A 21,983-nucleotide genomic window follows, 5' to 3' on the forward strand; every position below is an offset into this window, starting at 1 on the left:
ACCAGGTGACAGCTCTCTTTTGATGACAACAAAATCCTTTAACTCCTTTGTTAGTAGTGTCTAATTAAAACGCATTGAAAAGAACTGACCACATTCTACATTTAAAACACTCAAAGCACACGTCAGTAGTCTCTGTGAAAGCACTTACCTTCTAGAGCAATTGACAGGACAGAATTTTCTACCAGCCAGTTTAGTAATCGATCTGTATCTATTGCATTCTTCACTGACTTGGACACAGTACTGTCTTCTATTAATTTGGTTACCTAGAAATTGCAAAACATTGACATTTTAATGATGCTTTCCACGTGCAATATACATGCACGTATTGTAATCTATTCAAAATGCTTACTATGAAGCTTGGAAATGTGAGTCCTGACATATTTTAAGCACAGAAAGGTATGTTTTTTTTTTGTTTTTTTTTTTTTAGTAATTAGTATTTTGTTTATTTTAAAAATAACCTGCCTAAAGGCAAAATTCCTAACCCACCTCCTAGGCACTGGTCTGATGCAGCGGATTCTCATACTCAGTCTGACACAGAAAAGCTTGCCTGCGCTGTGTATTTCTAGAGATATAGCAGAAGTGGGTTATCTCAGGCTTCTGCCTGTGATGCTCAAATAGTGTCCTATTTTTATCCAATGCAGAACTGATACAGACTTCTCTCTCTAGGGAAAAGTTGTAGAAAGCATGCATTTCTGCTAGCTCCTTCAAAAGCTGTACTTATATAACTTCATCAAAGAAACACAGTTATAATTAAGAACCACAGAGCAATGAGGTTTATCACCTCAATCTTCCCTTAAGCAGACAATCAAAAAGCCCAGAAGACGGACTTGAGCCCTAGTCCATAAACAGCTCCTAAACACTGTTACAACATCCATGAATAATCAGAATAAAAACTAAAAAATACTTAGTATAATAATCTGATATGGCTGCAACAATCTAGGATTAAGTCTTCCCCCCCCCCCCCCCCCTTTTATTTTTGTTTTCCTTACAATAGGAAAGAGAAAAGCAACATCCCATAGGACGCTCTGAATCATCAGGGTGATCTCAAAGAGAACAATGGAGTATCATATACTTGTTTATAAATGAATCTGGATTTGCGGTTCCTAGAAAACATTCAAATATTGTCTAATTTCCCAACTGGGAGACCACAGTCTTTGCAGTGACTACTAATATTACAAATATCACAGATACCTCCTGTCTTTTTCTTTTTTGTATTTATTACGAGCTTTTGCTATGGCAACAGAATTTGTGAGGAAACATTTTAAGGCTGTGGTTTCAGTAGCTTACAAACAGTCCATCCCACCTACACACCCGCGTGTGTGCACCCACAAACACACCCACACGATGCAAACCTACTTCTTTGAGGGAATTCATTTTTGCACTGAAGTGCGGCGATTTTAACATGCGCAGCAGAATGTCCAGCCGTAAGTCATCTACTGCAGTTACTAAATCAGGTTGGAAGCGCATACACAGCAGTTTAATGCCAGACAGGAGCTCAGGGATACTGACTAGTCTCTGTTGAAAACAAAACAAACAACAACAAAAAAAAAGGACAAATAAAGGCACTGCTGGTTTTGGTATTCTGTTTCAGACTTCAATAATACACAAAGAGTAGGTTTAGTGACCATTACAGACAATTTAATTGATGGGTATCTGAAAGCATTACTCGTACGCTAGAAATTCTGAGACAACAAAACATACAGTTTAAACAGTGAACTCTCCTACTACAAATATGGTACATTAAAATGCTTCTCTGTTCATACGTAGCCTGTGTGTACTTTCCAGCACGTAACTTACAAAGGTACATTTAAGTAAAAAGTCAACACTCAAATTTATTAGAGCTGAATGCTCAAGTCAGTGCAGTGTAAGAGGCAGCCATGAGTTACATGGAAATTTTCACAGAAAAAGGGCTGTAACATCAGAAATCTACTGAAAAGAGTTTCACACAGAATTGGGTGAATGCAGGGAAGCCACTTGTCAGTATTTGGGGCTGAGAATTTCAGACAGAATTCAAAACAGGCCGTATCTGTTGTCAATGAAAGCAAGATTTTGTCCTAGCCTACATTGCCAAGCACTCCCAAGACACACAGCGAATTCTCCTTAGATAGTTATAAAACGTTACCTTGTCTTTCAAGTCCTTCTCTTCTACATTCTGCACATATTTAATCATTTTATGAATGACTGGATCCAGCATGGGCTAAAGAAAAAAAGAAGAAAGCATAAGGAAAAAAAGCATGCCAATCATTTTATGTTTCCTAAAATCGATTACATTACTCAGAAGATCTGGCTGCAGCAAAATGAAATACTTAGCTGAAAGCTCAAGATTATCTTAGCTATAAAGCAACATCTGTAACACACATAGAACTATCCTGCTAGATAAGTCCAGAAATAGAAGCAGTTAGACAAAGAAGCTACTTCAGACCATCACAACACACAGTTCACAATGAGCTGCCCCCAAACCAGTTTCACTATGCACTGGTTATTAAATACATATACCTCTCTGTCCCCTTAACAACCTCCTCTTCAAATAAAGACTTTCAGTTACCTAATAAACTAGTACTTTTTGTTAGTGAATGCAGGTGTGAACCCTGCAGCACATTAGCAAGTTCACAGATCATGTTGTGTTCTCCCACCCCTCCACCACCCCGCACCACATTTTTTCCTGTCTAAACTCATTATCATGAACTCCTCTTCCACAAACAGAAATTAAAAACAAAAATCCATCTATCAAGTGGAATTTCTTCTCCACATATTTTACAGTGTGGAAGCTTAGTAACAGCAGTTCCAGTGCTTTATACCACTGCAGATGTAGATTAGCAGCTAAGGATGGAAAAAGAGCCTGATACCATCTGAACCCTCTATTCAGCACCTCCAGGGTACTCAGAATGGTTCTTGTACTTTCTGTAGTGTGAGTTTTGAAGGCTTTAAGAATTAGTCACCACTTTCACACCAACACAGCCATAAACCAGCTTTCATTCCTCTTGTATTTCAAATTGCTATGATGAAAGATAGCAGGTTCTCATGTACGAACATTCCTGATACTGTACTGCTTGAGATCTACTGTAACATGAAGAGATCCAACTAAATTTGAGCAAATGGCTACAGTCATGTTTTATAAGGCTTTATTTTCTGCTGAAAAGAAAGCATAACAAAATCATCTTACCTGTACTACAGAAGAGTTAAGATACTCAGCACAAACTCCAAATGGTTGAACCAATGCAGAGATTGCCTAAAAAAGACAACAACAAAAACCAGCACATATTTGAGTGCACATTTATGAGGTCTTTCCAGAGTCAGCAATCTATACCTTATGAGGCAGATGAAGGTGAATTAATATTATCTTGTTGGGAGGAAACCCTTCCTGATCTGAAATAGGAGGGTTTTGTTACATCTATACTCTGCAAACAGGTCCAGGATTAAGACAGAACACAGAGAGAGTTCAAATAACTCTATTCTCCTCAGCTCCACTGAAAGTTGAAAAGGAATGTGCAGAACGCCATCCCAGTTGCCAGAAAGGCTGTATGTTCTGATGATCATCCATCCTGACACACTGAAGAGCATTTGAAATGTGCTTTCTTGAGAAGTTATCCGCTCCCATTTTGATTTTAAATACATCATACAGTAACTCCTTGGCAGTTCAGATTAACTGCATGTTTCAGAAAGAATGCAGACGTGAGGCATTTCCTACCAAAGTGTCAGTCTGTACAGTCATATTCTCTTTATTTGTCACAACCCAAAATCACTCCTTTGCATTTGTGAAGAATCTGGTCTTGACTTCGGTACTTGTCATATAAACATACAGTTTCTGCTTTGATATGTTTTAATTTTTAGGCAGTCTTATATGAAGACAGGAGTTGGACTCGACAATCCTTGTTGGTCCCTTCCAACTCAGATATTCCATCATTTTCAAGCAATATCTATCATTAGGAAATTAAGTGCAAGTAATTATTTGCTAACGAGGAATACCAAAAGTAGTTTCTTCCAAGAGTGGATCAAAAACTTATTAGATTAAGTGTCTAGCAGCGTAGGCCTAAATTTAGTGATGCTGAACCAGACTTCTTTCATAAGTAAGCAGTTATTAAACAATTTTTCATTCATAGTTTCTATTGCAGTACAGGATTGAAATTGAGTTTCCTTACTCCTCTGCCAGGCTCATTTGTTGGTTTAGCTCTTCACAAATCAGCAAGTATCAATACTCTAAGAAGCACTGAATTCTTCCAAATGACAGTTTATTAAAAACTGGGGACAAAATCCTAAACAACGTGGTTTTTCCTCTATCTCAGCTTGAAAGAAGATATGAAGTCTCCTGAATACAGGTCAGGAAACTAAAACAAAAGAAGTTAGGCTTCGCCATCAAAAATTAGATTTTAGAACTGCTAAACCAGTCAGTTTTTGAAGGGATGCTTAGGAATAAACAGTATCTGTCTTCCTAGGAACTTCTTTCCTAAATAATTTCTATAATGAATGACAGAAGTCAACTCTCTTCCTGCTAAATGCAGCCAGGGTTGAAACAAACAGAAAATCAGTGATCTACTGGCAGATATACAGTGAAACTAGACTGACTGATGTCTTTGAGGCTCAAAGTCAGACAGAAAGATACACTAATCATTCCCTTTTTTCTCTGAGGACTCAAAAGGTCTCTTCAGTCAGGACTCTTACATACAACCTCATCTGACCTCCAGTCTGACGGCATTTTTCCAGGGCTCTCACTATTGCTCCAGTACCAAGGCAAGGCAAAAGCACTGCCAAAAGCAATGTTACTGGTTCTGCATGAGTTGAGTAATGGAAAGAGAGAAGTCTGCTGACAGATAATGAACTTACCCCAAGCTCAATATCTTCTGAATTGAGTTTGGACTGAATTGCTGAAAATCCACCCAACTCTGCAAACTGAAATAAAATAACCAGTATTATATCAGCGAACTACAGTGTTTTATCTTCCAAGTATGCTATTATAGAAAATACTCCAGTGAGAGTTCCTGGGATAAAAATTATCCCTCACTATGCAACATCACATACCAACATAAGCTTTATGTTTTTGTGAGAACTCAGGGACGCAGTGGGGAATGCAATACAATTATGTGTGGTACCAGATTAAACATTAAGCTAGAAACTGTCTCAGGTTAAAACTGACATAGGGAAGAAAGCTAGACCACATAAAGAAATAGCTAACACATCTGACTGGGAAACATCTCTGGAGTCTAAGCTGAGCTCTGTCAGTTCTTCCAGTGACAATGATCATATCACAGTACAGGTGCTCAAGGGAAAAGGCAGCAACTCTGCAAGATGTGTTTAGTGTGGCCCTTTCTGTAGATTCAGGCAGGATTAAAATCCTTTGTCATTATAACCCCCTGAGGATAAAAGGGGAAAACCAGGAGAGCAGAGGAAGAAAATATCATCTCTGATGAGCAACAAATTCAAGTGACAAGTAACAATTCTGCATGGTTTGTATTTACCTACCCTGTTTACCAGATCCACCAGCCACCCATGAGGTTCCTTGAACAATCAAAATATTAACAAATTAGCAAATGCAACATCAATGCCAACCATTTGTCTTCTGAAACACATTTGCACAGATAAATTCAGCCAATAAACCCAGACCTTAAATGCATGCACTGTTATTTCACAGAGATGTGTTTATAATAGCTCCTTTGCTAAGTGTACAGTTGGAGCTCTGAGAGGTTCTCATTAATATCATCCAGTTTTGAATTCTCGCTACCATCACTGACCATGTGTTGTGGTAACAATACACACTGTGGCTGCTGACTCACAAGCAACTATATTTATAGCACATTAGCAGTGTGGAACATTACTAAATAACCTTTCTTAAAGCAGCAAAGAGAATTTTCTTTCACAGCCACTAACATGTTTCCTGGAGAAAAGATTCACAACACCGAGGCTCCTTTTTCAGACCCAACCTGTCTGAAACAGCTGTGACAAGTCAGCACAGACCCAAAACACCCAGTTCCTTGACTGTGTGTTTGACAAAGTTACCCTAAAGGTGGGTGTCGGGAAAGCATGAATTCCCAATTGGAGCTCAACGCTTTGAGTTATCTAGGTCATTCTATACTCAACAGATGTCAGTCCTCAGGTATAACACACCCACCCATTTGATTGTTGAGGTATTTTACAGAGGAAAGTATTCTAGTGTCTAGATCCAGGCTCCAATAGAGAACTGGGACAATCTGAGATGACAGGAAATCCACGTCTACAGACCAACATATACTCAACATTTACTTCTTGTAATTCTTGATGAGAATTCATTTATAAGTATGTACTAACCAGTCTCTTCTGGAAGAGAAACATCTACCCTCAGAGCAGGTTTTATGGCATGGTTGTGCTCACCTTCTGAAACGTGGATATGGGCGACACAGCATGCATGTTCCCCTCCCCGAAGACTTCTGCCCAGTTTCTCTGGCACACCTTCATTCGATTCTTGAAATGATACTCATTGTCAGGGTTAAATGCCTTGAAAGAAAAACCCATGGAAAAGAGCAGCATGACTTATGCCATAGTTTCTAAACTAATCTTGACAATATTTGACTTCTTTTTTTCCCCACCAGTTGAACATTTTTCTGTTTGACAGTTAAAGATCCAACAAAAACTGAGGTTTAAAAAATGGCCCCTGCTTCCATCCCTCAGGTTCCACAAAGCACTTCAATTTTGTACAGATAATGCCCACATGAGACAGATATCCATATAAAAGGGGAGATAAAGTACCACTTTTCAAAGAACAAACAGCAATGTGTCAGCAGCTTTGAAGTATTCTTGAGAGTTGATTTTCAGAAAACTTGAATAGCATTCACATATTGAACTGCATATTGGATGTCAAAAATCTACAGTAAACAATAGCTGCAGATTGTAAGACAATATGCCACAACTTAAATAGGAGAAAAAGCAGTAGCAGAATAAATATGAAATGCCAGATACCCTAAGTTGCATACAAAACAAAAGGACACAATTTAAGACAATCCTTAGTAGAGACTTCTGTGTTTTGATGACATTTGCCAATGAGCTACATTAGTGCCATTCTCTTTCTTAAACAGATCCCCAAGTTTAAAACACCACAGTTACTAGAAGACAAATACCATTGTAAGCACACCAAGCAGGCCCACAGGAATAGGATCTTGCTTTACTCTTTCTGCAACCAGGTCTACTAGCAGCATAAGCATGTTGTATATTCCTTCGTGGATCTCAGTTCCCCATTTGTGAACAGCGCTGGATGTCAATAACTAACAAGACAAAAAAAATGTAGGGTTTTTTGGTCTGTTTTTGTTTTCAAGTTTGAGCAAAATCACATAGAACAGGTGAAATTCTTCAGCCTTCCCTTCCCCAACTATTTTCAGAGCAAATGTTTCCCCAGAGCATAGTAATAATCACTGTCTGGTGTGTTATTTCAGATGCTTTCTGCACTTAATGGCTTAAGAGTTAATTAAATTGGTAATTCAACTGAAGAACGCCTTAAATCAGTTCGTGACAAAAAATTACTTATCAAAGCAAACTGTTTTCTATTTCCACTCACTGAAAAGATTGTAACCTTTGTAAAGAATAACTAATATGCAACTGTTTGCAAAATGAACCCATGACTATTAAACCTTCAAGTACTTGTTCCACAATGCTGCACTGATTCAGCTGTAATACCCGTTTATCAGCTCACGCTTTTCTGTTGGAAAACAAAGAACACAGAGATGTATTATTGCTGCCTTTTCTCCTAATGAAACACACTCCTCATGGCCCCAATCTAGATGTTTAAAGAGGGCATAAAGCATCCACCTGCACGTGTTACTTAATTTCTGCTTAAAGAGCTTTATACTTCAAATTAACGATGTTCTGTGCCATTCTAAGAAACAACAGAATCAGGTTAAGCAGCTTGAAAAAATCACAGCAAATTTTAACTTAGCACATTCTGAACTTTGATTTCTACAGGTTCTTATTCTAGAGAACCATTCTACACTTTTATTTAAAGTGCACACAGGGTCATAGAGAAGATTCACAGTAAAAGAAAAGCCAGATAAGCAGGTTAGGTAAGCACTGAAGTGAAAAGTAGTAAGAATGTTGCTATCCTCCAGACAAGCAGCAGAAAGAATAAGAGTCAAAGGAAAGCTGAGTCTGAACTAAAGGATGAACCCAACTATCTTAAAATCTGCCTTTAGGCTCCACTAATTGCTACTGAGCTCTTCATTAAGGTAGAAATGGAAATAAAGAAAGAAAATATATGTTCAAGAATTGCTGAACTACAACTTGAGAGCATGATTTTAACCTAAGAACACACACCACAGTTTCTGAAGTCTGAGTTACAGGACAATACTCCCACCATGTACAACTCAAATGTGAACAAGAAATTAGCGTTTGCACCTACTTACCTTTTTAAATGCTTCAGGCATGCATCTGTCCATAAATCTCTTGCAATTCTCATCAGAATCAGAAAGACCTTTACAGGAAGGAAAGAGTGTGTATGCTTTCAGTTTGCCTTAGGAAGCTCAGTGTAAGTTTTTGAGCACATCAAGGAAAACCAGCAGAAGAGCTACTATTCATTCATTATTAAGCATTGTGCTTTCTCAGTTTCAGGAGAGGCTGTCAAAAGAACTTCCCTTTTAGAACTATGATGCTCCCAAACTGGTTCATCTTTTACAACTTTTTCAAGTATGGTGAGTAAAACATGCATTTTTCTCTTCCAAATTTACATTAACTTCAGATCCCTACTGGGGTTTCATGTGCCCAACCAAAACCAAACCAACTCATGGTCTTCTTACACAGGTTAAAAACAACACAAAGCAGAACCACCAGCAACCTCCACATCTTATTACCTCCCTTTTGGCTGCTATTGGGCCCGATGGAAAAACTACCTGCACTCTCACTCTGCCATTAGCTGGGCAGGATGCCTCCCTAACAAAGTTAATCACAGCCCAAGAACTGAATACAGAACAGACAAATTCTTAAGTCTAATGCAGTCTGAGCATTTCACTAGCAAAAAAACCCAGTTACAGAAGTCTGGTACAGCATGGATTTAGATGACAGCTTGTTTTTCCACAAATGGAAAATAACCAGCACAATGAAAAAACGAGTCAGTAATTCAGCTCTGAAAAAAACAGCAACTCCTACAGTCATTAGAACATAAAGAAACATGTGCTCTTTAAAAAAGAAAAAGCAGCTTAAGTAAACAAATTACTTTAGAGAGAAGATCAACACTCCTATTACAGCATTTAGGTAGAATAACTCACTGGTAACCATTGTCACAGAGACGTGATCACTCTACAGAGTGCTAAGTAAACAGCTGCAAAATTAATACAAGAGCTGTAGCTGCCCACTACGTGTCTCTGAAATCTTATGAGCCGATAGATAATCTTTATAAAAACAGATAACAGTGCAGAAGTACAACTTACCCAGTCTTGCTAGATACGTGGATGCAATCAGGCACTTGCCTAGAGATTCCTCTCTCTTATAGGGAATGGACCAGTGATCTGTTAGAACTCTGCTCTCTAACTCATACAAGTTGGTTGTTGGAAACTCAATGCCTTCTCCAGAGCAATTCCCATTTTCATCATTTTTCTGTGAATACAAAGAAGCTCAAGTGAAGCAATTTTTACCTCTCCTAGACATTTTAAAGGATTTTGTAGCTCAGGAAGACAGTTGTACTTTAAGCAGCACGTGAAATCCTAACAGTTCTCAGATGCCTTCTGTTTTTCAAGGTAGGATTTTATACAGCATGATTACATACCTTTATATATCACATCTGGTTGATAACTACTATGTTTACACAACTAATTCCTAACTAATTGGCAATTTAACTACCAAATCTTTTTCCTTAGCATACCAGATCCCAGAAAGAAGTGCTAAGAGCATCTGGTCCCTGGGAGATTGTAGAGCACAAAGCCAATCTTCAGAGATTTATGCATGTTTATTCATGTTAATCCTGTTTTCAACCACAGTTGAACATGGAATAGTTTACTCCAAGAGAGGTTAATTTCATCACCCCTCACCCAACCACACTGAAAACAAACAAGACTAATGTGCTGGATTAGCCAAAGAAAAGAAATAAGATTCAGCTACAGTTGCCCAAGAAGGAAATTACAATTGTACTTCTCCTGAAGTCAAAATAAGTTACTGGAAAGCATTCTGGAATGCAAACGGAAAAAAGCAAGCAGAAGGCTACAGCTCAGCTTTCCATATCCCATTGCTTGTGGCACAGAGCAGCAGCTATTTCTGTGCACTGGCAGCGCTCAGAACCAGCCCCTGTCCTTTGTTAGGTGCCACCTGAGGTAACTGCCTCAGCAGTGCCAAACACAGTTCTAGGCAAGTTATCCATTTCTTCTATGTTGTTTACTCTTTTCACACTGCACCAGCGCTATCTAGCCCACGTGTCAGAGTTCACAGAGACTTTCTCTGGCTTCAAAACAGCGATCAACTGAAGCAGGAGAGAGGACAGAATGTCTGCATTGGGTCTGGCAGCAGCCAGGAGCAACTGTCTGAGGAAAACACAAGTGTCATGGGGGTAACAGGATCGCAGCCGAAGGGGAGCCAGGGACACACAGTGTAAGCCCAACAAAATGACTGGACTGGAGAGAACACAGTGTATGAGGAATGGAATCAGTTTGTGCAGAAGAGCACTGCAAGCTCTCACAGCACTCACTGTTTGCAGGATCAGACCTGTGTATTAAAATGTAAATGGATCCTATTCACTTTCATAGTGATTCAGAAACATTATGTCAAGGAAACAGCAATTGTACAGAGCTTACCCTATGAAGTTAATAGGCACAGGTGACAACAGCACACAGTGGCTGTGCTTAATAATGGATTCTTGACAGCAGCACTACAATTTATAGGAGCGTAATGCAAAACAGTACTCAGGCAAGACAACATGTCAGTATTTGGGAAAGTGCCACCTTCCCACAAGGCTCTATAAACACTCAGTCCCAAGTTTGCCATTATAGGAAACTGGATGGATCTCCAGCTTCTGAAACTGAAATTCTCTGATCCAGTGCTTAGCAAGTAAGGCTAATGTAGTTCACATCTGGTAAATCACCCCTTGAGAACTTCTGGAGAAGGGATGTTTGAATGTCCAAGTAAAAAGATACTGAAGGTATTTAAAAGCAAATGCTCTCTAGGAAATACCCTGTTGCAGTGATACAGCTTTAGGAGATGATATCCATCCAGAACATGATTCAATTCCTGCAGAAAATGAATGCGAATTTATAAGGAAAGCCCTTAACGCTAACTGCACAGAACACAACAATTAGTTTAATAAAGGAAGCCTGACTGTAGTGCAAACATCCCATTGACAGCTCCCAGTTTCCATTTCAGCCTGAACTTGTAGCATAGGCAAAACAGCATTTCAACAAATGATTGCTTTAAGGGAGCTGTGCTTTCTTCGTTCCCTACCACAGAGTATCCACATTAAATATCCACTACTAACATCAGTGTTTGAGAGGTGCAGCCTCACAGCAATGCAGACCTTTCAACATAGCTGAAAAGCTGCACCTGTTGCTCTGCTTCCCCATAAGTGGAGCTGCTCTTTATTCACCTCTTCCCCCACAGCAGCACCTGCCGTATTACAGAAACTCATAATGAGTGAATCAATACATTTTCTTCACGTTGCGCTCACAAATAAGGACATCACCATAGCAGCTACACTAAGAACAGAATTGCTCTACTGCTGTATCGAGTCTCCCAACAACGCAGTGACAAGAAGATCACTGTGATCCAGCACCAGGGTGTGGTAGAGAAACACTGCCCTGACAACAAAGGGAACTATCTGCAATGGAGGAGTGCATCTTTGGCACATTCTGTCCACTCAAGTGACAAGTCATCCTTACACATCAATTTCCCGCTACTAAAATTCTGCCCAGAAAGTGTCAAGCTTAATTATGTATTAATTTTAGAACGCATCACATAAAAGCCTCACAGCTGCCATGAAACATGCAATAGGCTCAGAGAAATGCCCATGTGAAACTCCAGATCATTAACAAGCTTCATACACTTGAAGATTGCCACCATGTTCAGTTTGTAGCACCACTGAATGCATCTCATCTCTTACAGCTCACCCAGTATGAGAAACTCTGAAAACACACTGCTGCTCTTTCATAACTATAGTGCACAGAAATCAAACTGTTCACCATCCAACTTGCAATTAGTGCACTGCTGTTTGCAGTGAGGGTTCAGCAGTGCCAGCTGCCGCACCAAGGTGCTACGTAAGATCTTCCAAGGTTTCCAAGGTTATATGCTGGCTCCCTGCTAACCAACACCCACTGGAAAACCTATTTACTCTCCTGACATTTACAAAGACAACACAACACAGCTCTGAACAGCGGTTAATTAGTGCTTTGTAACCAAGGGGCTAGGAAACATCACTGGAGAACCTACTGGTAGCCTTCACAGGCCTTTATTTCACCTGAAGAAGAAGAGTATGTGAAAAAAATATCCTCATTTAAAAAGCTTCAAGTGCTGATTCAGGGCTGTCACTCAGGAGACCTGACACCTCTGCAGGCTGTTTGCAATCTGTAGAGATACTTCTGTGTAGAGTAAAGCCTGCCACGAAGACTAGCACAGAACAAAAGATTAACCCTTGTACAAGAAGTGAAACAGAAGTTAATTTTAATTGCCAAAAGTTTGGGGTTCAGAGCTTCAAAATGCATTCCCAGCAGCATTCAGCTAATTGACTCATCAAGCTGATCAGTGAAAGCCACCCACTTCCCTATGCTGGTCACCTTCCAAAAAAGCAACAAGGAGCTCAAGGATGTATATTTTGATGTTAATTGGCACTCTTTGGAAGGAAATTACAGTCAAATTATCAATTCAGTTTGTTAATTTGATTTGGAGAGAGGGATATCAATGCACTTTAGTGTTAGTAGAGCTAAGTCATGCCATGTGCTCTTAAATCTTACATAATGAACAAAACAGTACCGGAAAGTCAAGTTTCTTCTAATAAATGATGGGATCAGAGTTTTTATAATCAAACTGCCCCCCACTCTTATGCATCTCCAGTAAGTGGTTTTCATGAATGATTTTACAGCCAAGCGAGCAGAATTTGATGTGTTGCTGCACTGCTAACAAACAGACCTCTGTTTTGCTACTATATACCAACAAACAGGATCGAGTTTAACTGCTCTGAAAAGCTGTAATGAAGAAACACAATATCCTTAAAGCCAGAACAAGAAGACAAAAAGGGGAGGCCCACCTCTCACTTTTAACACAGATCTACTGAGCAATAAGGATCACTGCCAAGTGCCAATAGAAGTACTTCCCTGTGGCACAGCTCTGCCCTGTGATTCACTGCTGTGTGCAAAGCAGTGCCCAGCACTCAGATGGAGGCCCTGCATCAAACACGTATAAAACCAGACAGAGCAGTTCTTTGCTCACTCATCTACCACATCCATCAACTCCAGGAAGCAGCCATGAGTCCTGCAGTTATGACTTGCAGGTCTATTTGTCATACTGCTGATTAAAGCAGCTTTTACTTTCACATCTGGGTGTCAATTTGTGTTATTTTCTTCCCCATTTTAATTAACCCTTAGGAGGAAAATACCTGTTACCCACAAATGATTCACTGGAAAGAAACAAAGTTCTTCAAATAAATCAAAGCTACCACTTCACTCTTAGGCTGGAGAAGGCAATGTTTAAAGGCATAGTTACATTTTCTTACTTGGAACCTACTTCGTTCTGATAAAGCTGAAAGAACTTGAAGCTCTGGTCAGGCTGCAGACCAGGAACCGTCCCTGAACAACTTACTGAGGAACTGACACTTATCTCAAAACACAGTAACACTTTGTAACTGTTCTACAACTCAAGCATATACAGTATCATGCGCTTACATTCTTGATCAAGGGAACACCCACCTGTATGCAAAGACCTCCGAGCACCATGACAGAAAGGAATGCTTTCTATAATCTAAGTAAGCCTGTTGATAGATATGTTATTGTTTATTCTTTCTTGCATAGAAATAAAGCCTTTCAATTCATATTTTTGCTGCTTTACACAAGCAAAAAGACTTGTCATAAGAAAAAATATTAGTATTTAATAATGTTAATGTGAAGCAATGATCCCATCCTAGTCTGTCAGTAGAGGAAAATAAACCCTGTGTTAAGGACTGCACTTACCTGGAGCCAACTTGGATTCCCACCATAAATACCTTCCGAGAAAAGGAATGATTTATTTAGTGAACGTTTTCACACAAAGTTTTGGGCTCTGACCTTAACAGGGAACAGTACGAGCAGGTTATCACGAGTGCATGGTTAGAATGAAGTCTCCTCAGTATACATGAAGAATTATAACCAATCAGCCACCAAAAACACGGCCTTCCTCCATCTCTCAGAACTCAAGAACTACATAAACCTGGGAGTAAGAACGCAACATGCACTTGGGCAGGGAAGAAACCACTGAAGCTACAAATTAACTGGGGTCTTCTAAAAGGCTGCTTGAACTGTCCCCCTGATCTCCATGGTGCAATGCTGCAGTGCAATATCCCCCCACGTACTTGCCCTGTGGCTCAGAGAAGAGCACAGTGCCCAGCAAAATGGACCAAAGCTATAACACCGTTCTCCTCAACCCTTTGGTTGTTGTAAGTACAAAATCCACTGCTTATTACCAAACAGCTCAAAATAACTGAATGGAATCAGATAAACATCTTAATAGAATAAAACAACAAATCACAAATGCTTAAGTCAATACGTCTGTTCCCCTTTGGCAAAGCACCAGCCACGAACAGAGAAGTGCTGCAGAAACACTAGATAAAGTATTTATTCTGACATTCCAGAAGCCAAAATTCAAGCTCTGGAAGGGAGAACTATTTACCAACACTGCTAAACACACCTCTAACACTTCTGTTCTACTTATAAAGATGTACAGCAAAACAGAAACAACAACGAAGCTGTTTGAATTCCAGTTCTGCAGCGTATCATTACAGATCTGTGATCAAGCACTAAGGAAACCCACCTGTAAACATTTCCCAAGGCAGCTCTGCTGGGTGTCAGAGCAGAAGAGGTGAAAACTGCTGTTACACTGAGCAGGAAGACCATGTGCCATGAAGCACTCGGTACACTGGGGTTTAGTTTGCTTTTCATTTGGCCCGCAAAGTTTAAGTGAAACATACATACCAGAGACTATTTCCATGGCAGCAGAAATACGTGATTTCTTTCAAATTAAGAGTTTACAAAAGAAAGGGGCACTTCCTTTCCATCCTTGCCCTCTTCACACAAAGAGCTAGTGTTCTTTAATCCAAAAGCAAGCCAAATGATTTGCTGGAATTAACATCTAACACTGGCTAATTTGTTTTTACTCTCATTCTTCTTCAGTATTTCACTTCCTTGTTAAACAGCTGCCACAGAGCACTACTTGAAGCTGGGAAGATGACCAGCAAATGCCTCCAGAGAGCCCCGCATCAGCTTCCTGCCCAGCTGAGGGATGCCTGCCCAGAGCCATCTCTGCAGGCACTGCCCTTGAAGTAATTAGGAGGTGTCAGTCTCAATGCAAAGATTACTCCAACATTACACAACAGGCTAACAAATTCTCTGAAACAAGGCTTATATTTCAAGGTAGCAAACTGCCCCTCCAGCGTTATCCCAATCCTCCCCTACCTTCTTGTTCTTGGTGTCTCCGGGATGACGCACGGGGGATTTTCATTCCAAATCCAAGGCAGCATTGATGCAGACAGATCCTAAAATGAAGTTCTACACCAGGACAGCTGGTTTAATTTTTGAAAACAAAGATACTGAAAACCAAGAGTGCTAAAGTACTAATTCCACTTGACATTCCGATGGCACCCAGCCAGGGACTCACCGCCAGAATCCACCACAGAGCTTTATTTGATTGCTTAATTGTTTTACAAGGCCAATTTCTAGACAAGCCACACTGTAAAGCTTCCACTTGAGAATGCCAGAAATAGTCACTTCTGCAAAGCTCCACTCTGCTTACAAGACAGAAGACTGACTTAAATTTACAAAACTGTGAAATCCATTGCATTTCCTAAATAGCTTTCTTGTCTTTAAGTAAATACAGCTCCTTCCATTCAAGAACCAAAGCACTCCACAAGCTTAAAGTCCAGGGTATTTGCAGCCAGCACAAGCCATTACTCTCCTTGTACAAGCCAGCAGCTACAAGGTTTGGTTGCAGACCCTCTGTGATGTAGCACAGCCCTCTGTGCTGAGCTGGAATGGGTTTTGGACACAGAAGTTCTGCAGAACAGGAGGGAGAAATGGGTCCCGGTACCGGCAGTGGCTGCAGTTGCTGAGCTGTTTCTCTTGACATCAACAGCACTTCTAAAAGCCTCTTGGACAATTCATACTATAAACCTTACCTACGAATATCTGGTATATATAAAGTTTTTGATCCAGTTCAACTAAAATTAAAATAAAGAGAACATGCTAAAGGAGGCAGGGATAGCTAGATGGTAATGTGATCCACAAATAGCAATTTACCCCAAAGGTCACAGTAATGACTCTCGGAAGCAGTTCAAAACCAAATCAAGATCTCACTTTAGGAAGGTTTATACCAACCTGCAGCCTGCGTGCAGCCCAGGACAGACGTGACATTGTCAACTCTTGTCATCATTATGAGATTTTAGGGATATTTAGCACAAGCAGGTTGTGCACAGCTTAAGCATGGACCACGTAGGTGACAATAGGATGTGGCAGAGGTGAGTGCAGAGCAGTGTTGGCTCTGCCTCTCACATCAGCCACACACACGGTCAGATCAGAATCCACATGAGTTACACGTGCTTGTGCCTTACACCAAGTACAACACGATGACTGCTCATTATATTTCCACCTCCTGCACGTGCGCACGCCTGCAAAGACAGGCAGTTTTTGTTATTAAGCAGACATGGAAGTTTTCTCATTTATTAAACTTGGGCATGTGTTATTTCATCAAATATCTTAATAATTGAATACGTTCACTGCTGAAGAAATACTCAGGATACTTGTGTGGTGTTGACAAATCCCGTTATTTTCAGTGCTTTGATTCACTGTCTGAACCCAGTCCTGTGAACAGCACACAGCCTCGCTTCTGGTTTTGACACAGGAATTTGCAACAGGTTCCAAGATCTCAAAAAAACCATCTTTTTTTGCTATTTTTGTGATCCTATTTTCAGTTGACATAAACACATTACCCGTGAATTATCCAATGGAACATACAGAGCTGCAATCAGATATTCAGCTCTGAGTGAAATCTGATCATGTCTCTTTACCAGACTTTATTTATTTATTTTTTTTTACAAGATCTCTCTTATCAGAGAGAAATATCCCTCAGTTCACAACCCCATCTCATCCACACCGTTGCTTTTTGGAAGGATGAATGGATGTTTGTGAACAACTGATTTCAAGGATGAAGATGTTCAGATCCGGACCCACAAGCCCTGCTTTTGCTTGTCCTGCTTTTCTCTATCCTGTTTCTCTGTGGCTTGCTATAAAGTCAGTGCCCAGGGCACTCACGGCAGTTCCTGGACACACTGACAGACAGTGTCATCACATTCATGTATGGTTTCATCATAAACTCCGAGGATTCAGCAGCAGTTCATATAACAGCTTATTTGTCAGTCATGAAAAGATGAGCATAAGCCTCTCCTCTGCTCCAGAGGATCACACTACAAATCTTTATATTGCCTAAGGAATAAAAATAAGAGAAGCTCAGATTCTTGCCAAAATTGTACTTATCAGATTTACTTCAGCCAACAGACAGAAACATAAAAGTTGTATCAAACAGGCAAAGCCACCTCTTACAAAGGCAGCTGATCTGAGCCTGTCAAAGTGGTTTGGCACCGCAGAGGGCAGAACTCTGAGCCAAATGCAAATCTACAGATCAGCTTCCCAAGATTTCAGGAAAGCTGTATAAGTAAACGTGAGAATCATCTGTATTTCCAAATTAGTTAAGCACGGCCATGCTAACAGCATAGATCACAGGTATTAACTTAACATGGAATCAGTGTGGAAAACATGAGCCTGATGACTCCAACATGTGGAAACGAGCTCATGTATGTTCCTATGTTAAGGCTTGCATATAACAAGGCCAGCACACTACAGCTCCAGCACTCTACAGCTGTCTTCCAAATTCAGCCCTCTGTATCACCTCCAGGTGCCCTGAAGATCAGCAGCATGGACCACTGAAGGAGGAGTCACACTGGCTTTATTACTTTACCAAATGAAAGATGTTTTTATGAGTAAGATATGTATCTGGTCGCTGTGAGTTTTCAAAGAGCACCAACAGATGAACGTTTCTTTGATCAACCGAGCAGAACAGATTCTAACATTATGTAATAGAATCCAAATCAGCATATGCAAACATAATGGGTTCATTACCGGTTAGAGAAAACGACAAGTGTTTAATCACCCATAAATCTACTCTTATACACATGGTAAACTGCACTCAGCCATAAAAAGAACTGTGCCCTTTTTTTCCCATGTGTATTATCGGCATATACAATCCAAGAACCAAAACAAGCAATACAGTGCTACCTCCCTATTAAGTGAATATTAAAATCAGCATTATGATGAGAAAGAGGAATACATTAGAAGAATCTCTCCTGGCAGGAAGATAAGCAGAAATAACATCTGAATTCCATGCTACAAGATGCATGTGGGTACAACAACCCAATGTATAGGACTACAATCAATAATATAGGTGTTTGTGCACCTGGCTTTCCATAGAGCTTCACAGGCCATAAGTTTGTGCTGTATGTGGGAACTACTTACTCATTAACCACCTAAATAATAGCTGTAGTTTATTAAATAAACTTCCAAATCAAATCAATTTTGGAGAATAAAAACACTAAAAAGCAATTAAATATAATTTGTTTTCTTGGCATTTTATAAAGCATGTTGAAAGCTGCTAGGCTGCACTGCAATGTTAGACAAGCAGAGGAAATAATCCTAACTCTCATAACTTATAGGGGCCTAACTATTGCATACGATGTAATGCATACACATGCAGGAGTTGACAGATATTCATATGCAAATATCCCCAATTACTAAATTGAGGCCTGAGTTTACATAAAGGTTAATGTAGAAAGATACTTTAATCCTTCCATGCTTATTTTGTGGAGTTGTAATCATTTGCCTGTATTCAAATGCTTTGGTTTTCCTCCTGCAGGTTATTAAGAACACAAAGCAAACACCAACATGAGCGGCAAAGGAAACCATGAAGTTAGTTTGATCAGACACACGAACTACAATAATAGTGAAGAAACCCTGTTAAGAACTGTGTCATTTCTAATAGGAACAGCAGCAGAGGAAAACAAGAAGTGTTTTTCTGAAGTTTAAAGTGACAGCTTCTCTTTACACATCACACTCCCAGCTCAGCTCACCCCATCATTTAGCTATAAGAGAGCTGATAGGAAAATCCACTCTCCTCACAGTTAGCAAGACCTGGATGTGAACAAGCAGAGCTCTCACTCACAGCCTTTCAAAACAGAGCCTGGAAACCAGCTCCCTCTTGCTTCCATGAGTAATGTGACTTGACTCCTGCACAGCACACGTGCAGCCCAACAGATCTCTTCGCTCCACATACATTATCATTTTCTTACATCAGGTAAGGATCTGAACCAGGCAATTCAGTGCAAAAAACACCCATCTTTATTCTGAAAGGTTGCACTTTGAGACAGCATTCTGAGACCATGGATACAGACAATCTGTGCATGTGCAGTTAGTAGATATGCATACATATTCTCCACGTATAGACACTTTTATTTAGGTATATACACTAGAAGAGAGTACTTCTGGCTCAGAATGCTCCTAGGACACCACTCACTGTGGTCTGGGAGGGTGCATGAGTTTCTTTATCCTTATTCTCACGCTCAAGCTCTGTAAGAGGGCTGTGCAGGATGGCCTGCAGGTACCACACTGCAGCAGCTGTTCTGTTCTTACCCTACGGGCTCCAAAGTCTGGGCATCACCAGTCAGCTCCTTCCATGAGCATTGCGGGAAGTTTTGGACAGAGCAGACCTGGAGGGAGCTCCAGGCAGCACCCAGAGCCACGGGCGGACCTGCAGTGCAGTGAGCCCCAGGGTGCTGGGAGCGCATGGAAGGGAAAGGCAGAACGAGGATCGCTGTGGAAAGCTGACATTCTCCAGCCCTGCTGCTCCAGGCGTGCTTTTCAAACACAGCTATAATTTATAAAGCCTTTGTTTGAAGAATATTTGAACTCGCTGTGTGCCTACTTCTGAACGCGTTTGGCTTATCCAAAGAAAACCGTATGCAAAAAGCACTACGGCTTATCCAAAGCAACACCCAGACCGCACTTCCTCTCGTACGGAGCAAACAGTTCCAAGAAAACACACGCTCCTTATGCAAGGAGACGCAGGGGACGAAAAGGACCCCGAGCAGCCCCGCATTCCTCAAATGCCGGCGGACACACCGGGTGCCCCCACCTCGCAGCCACCCCGACAGGGCTGAGCGCGGGGCAGGGCCGGCCCTGCTGGGGAGCCCCGAGGGGAGAAAGGCTTGTGGGAAGGGGGGGAAGGGGGGCCGAGCCGCAGCTCACCTCGGTCTCCACCACTTCGTGGTACGCGGGCGGAGGGTCGAAGCCTCCGCTGCCACCTCCACCACCGCCGTCCCCGTCGCGGGAGCCCTGCCCGCCGGCGGGGGAGCCGTGTCCGGGCGGCGGGCCCTGCCCGCTCTCCATGGGCTCGTAGCCGCCGTAGTGCAGGCCGGGCCGCTCGTTGGTGAGCAGCGCCACGGCCTCGTTGATGTCGTTCTTGGCCAGGCGCAGGGCCTTGCGGATGGCGGCGGCGTCCGAGAAGCCCATGCAGAGCAGCGTGGTCATGTGCTGCTCCTCCTCGCTCTCCATGGCGGAGCGGGAGAGCGGCGGGGCCGAGGGGCACGGGGCTCAGGCGCTGCCCGCCCCGCGCGCCGCCATGTTGACGGGAGCGCCTCTCCCCTCAGCCGCCGCCGCGGCCGCCGCCCCCCCTCGGCGCGCTCCCTCACTCATACGCGCGCGGCCCCCCCCGCCTCAGCCCCGCCCTCGGCCCGGAAGCGGCGGCGAAGCTCGGCTGGGGAGCGCCCGCGTCACGTGAGGGGGGAAGTTCTGTCGGGGCATGAATGGGGACGGGGGGGGCGGGAACGGCCGCCGCCATAGCAACGGGAGCTGGTGGGAGGGGCCGGACGCGGTCACGAGGGCGCGCGGCGTCGCCATGGGAACGCGACGTCGGACCTCGCGCCTGGTCCTGCCGTGGTCGTGGGCTGCCCCGAACTGCCCGGCCTCGTGCAGCCGCTCCACTGCCCTCTGAGCGGAGCGTAACCCCGCTGGGATGCGGCCGGAGCAGAGCTGGTGCTGCTTGGAGCAGAGCGGGGCCGCGGGGCTGCCGGGATCGGAGCACGTGCTTCACGGCAGCCCGCCAAAAGTAACGGTCCGCGTGTGGGATCCCAGAGCGGGCCCTTCAGTCACGCTGCGCTCCGGCCACAAAAGGCGCCGCGGTTCCGTGTCTCGTTAGACGAGGAAGGGATCCCGAGCGAAGCGGTGAAGGTGTAGCAGGAGTAATGGAGGAACTGATGGTAATCCCAGGTGATGAAGAGCAGAAGAGAGTGCCCGAATGCCTTAAAGCTAAGTTAGCAATGCTCCATGGCTGTCCTGAGTAAAGGGGATTTGAATTAATGAGGGTAGCACTTGGGCACAGCAGCTAACAGAGCTGTGACAGGGACAGCAGAGTATAACAGCCTTCTCTGTCAGCATTTACCTTGAGGCTGCTCAAAAGCCTGTATACTTAGTGCAGGAATGGATGCGTCCTTCAGCCTCAGAGTCCCAGCTGCTCAAGTTTTTCACCCATTGCTACATGAAGAAACATTCCGGGGAGAAGCACTAACCCTGTTTAATTAAGAATAAGAAACGTAGAGTGAGTCTGTCCAGCTGAGGCATCAGGAGGTGCATGAGGACATGGAAAGAAGCTGAAAGAAGGAGCGATTCCCTCATGGTCTGCCTTTGGGTAACTTGGAGCTTACAGCTGTGTAGTCGCCAGCCTGATAGAACACGTTTGTTCGTTATCTGGCTGTGCTGCTTTGGACAAAATGC

The 21,983-nt window shown here is 42.3% G+C and overlaps 1 protein-coding gene across 3 annotated transcripts in view; it reads right to left on the reverse strand.

Moving 5' to 3' along the window:
* Positions 1-20,889, reverse strand: part of USP24 (ubiquitin specific peptidase 24) — a 58,677-nt gene extending 37,788 nt beyond the window's left edge. For 2 of the 3 annotated variants that reach the window (XM_072342967.1, XM_072342966.1), the window contains exons 1-11: positions 20,460-20,889; positions 9,381-9,546; positions 8,361-8,428; positions 7,086-7,229; positions 6,343-6,465; positions 5,458-5,493; positions 4,822-4,887; positions 3,164-3,229; positions 2,123-2,197; positions 1,357-1,515; positions 149-263 (exon numbers count right to left, since the gene is read on the reverse strand). In XM_072342967.1, the coding sequence (XP_072199068.1) occupies positions 149-263; positions 1,357-1,515; positions 2,123-2,197; positions 3,164-3,229; positions 4,822-4,887; positions 5,458-5,493; positions 6,343-6,465; positions 7,086-7,229; positions 8,361-8,428; positions 9,381-9,546; positions 20,460-20,765 (1,324 nt within the window). In that variant the 5' untranslated portion in view covers positions 20,766-20,889. Of the gene's footprint in view, positions 1-148; positions 264-1,356; positions 1,516-2,122; positions 2,198-3,163; positions 3,230-4,821; positions 4,888-5,457; positions 5,494-6,342; positions 6,466-7,085; positions 7,230-8,360; positions 8,429-9,380; positions 9,547-14,925; positions 15,020-20,459 lie in introns of those variants that run through there. The other variant, XM_072342968.1, reaches the window with a different exon arrangement.
* Positions 20,890-21,983: the final 1,094 nt, after the last annotated feature.

Source organism: Excalfactoria chinensis, chromosome 8 (genome assembly GCF_039878825.1).
Source record: "Excalfactoria chinensis isolate bCotChi1 chromosome 8, bCotChi1.hap2, whole genome shotgun sequence".
NCBI lineage: Eukaryota > Metazoa > Chordata > Aves > Galliformes > Phasianidae > Excalfactoria > Excalfactoria chinensis.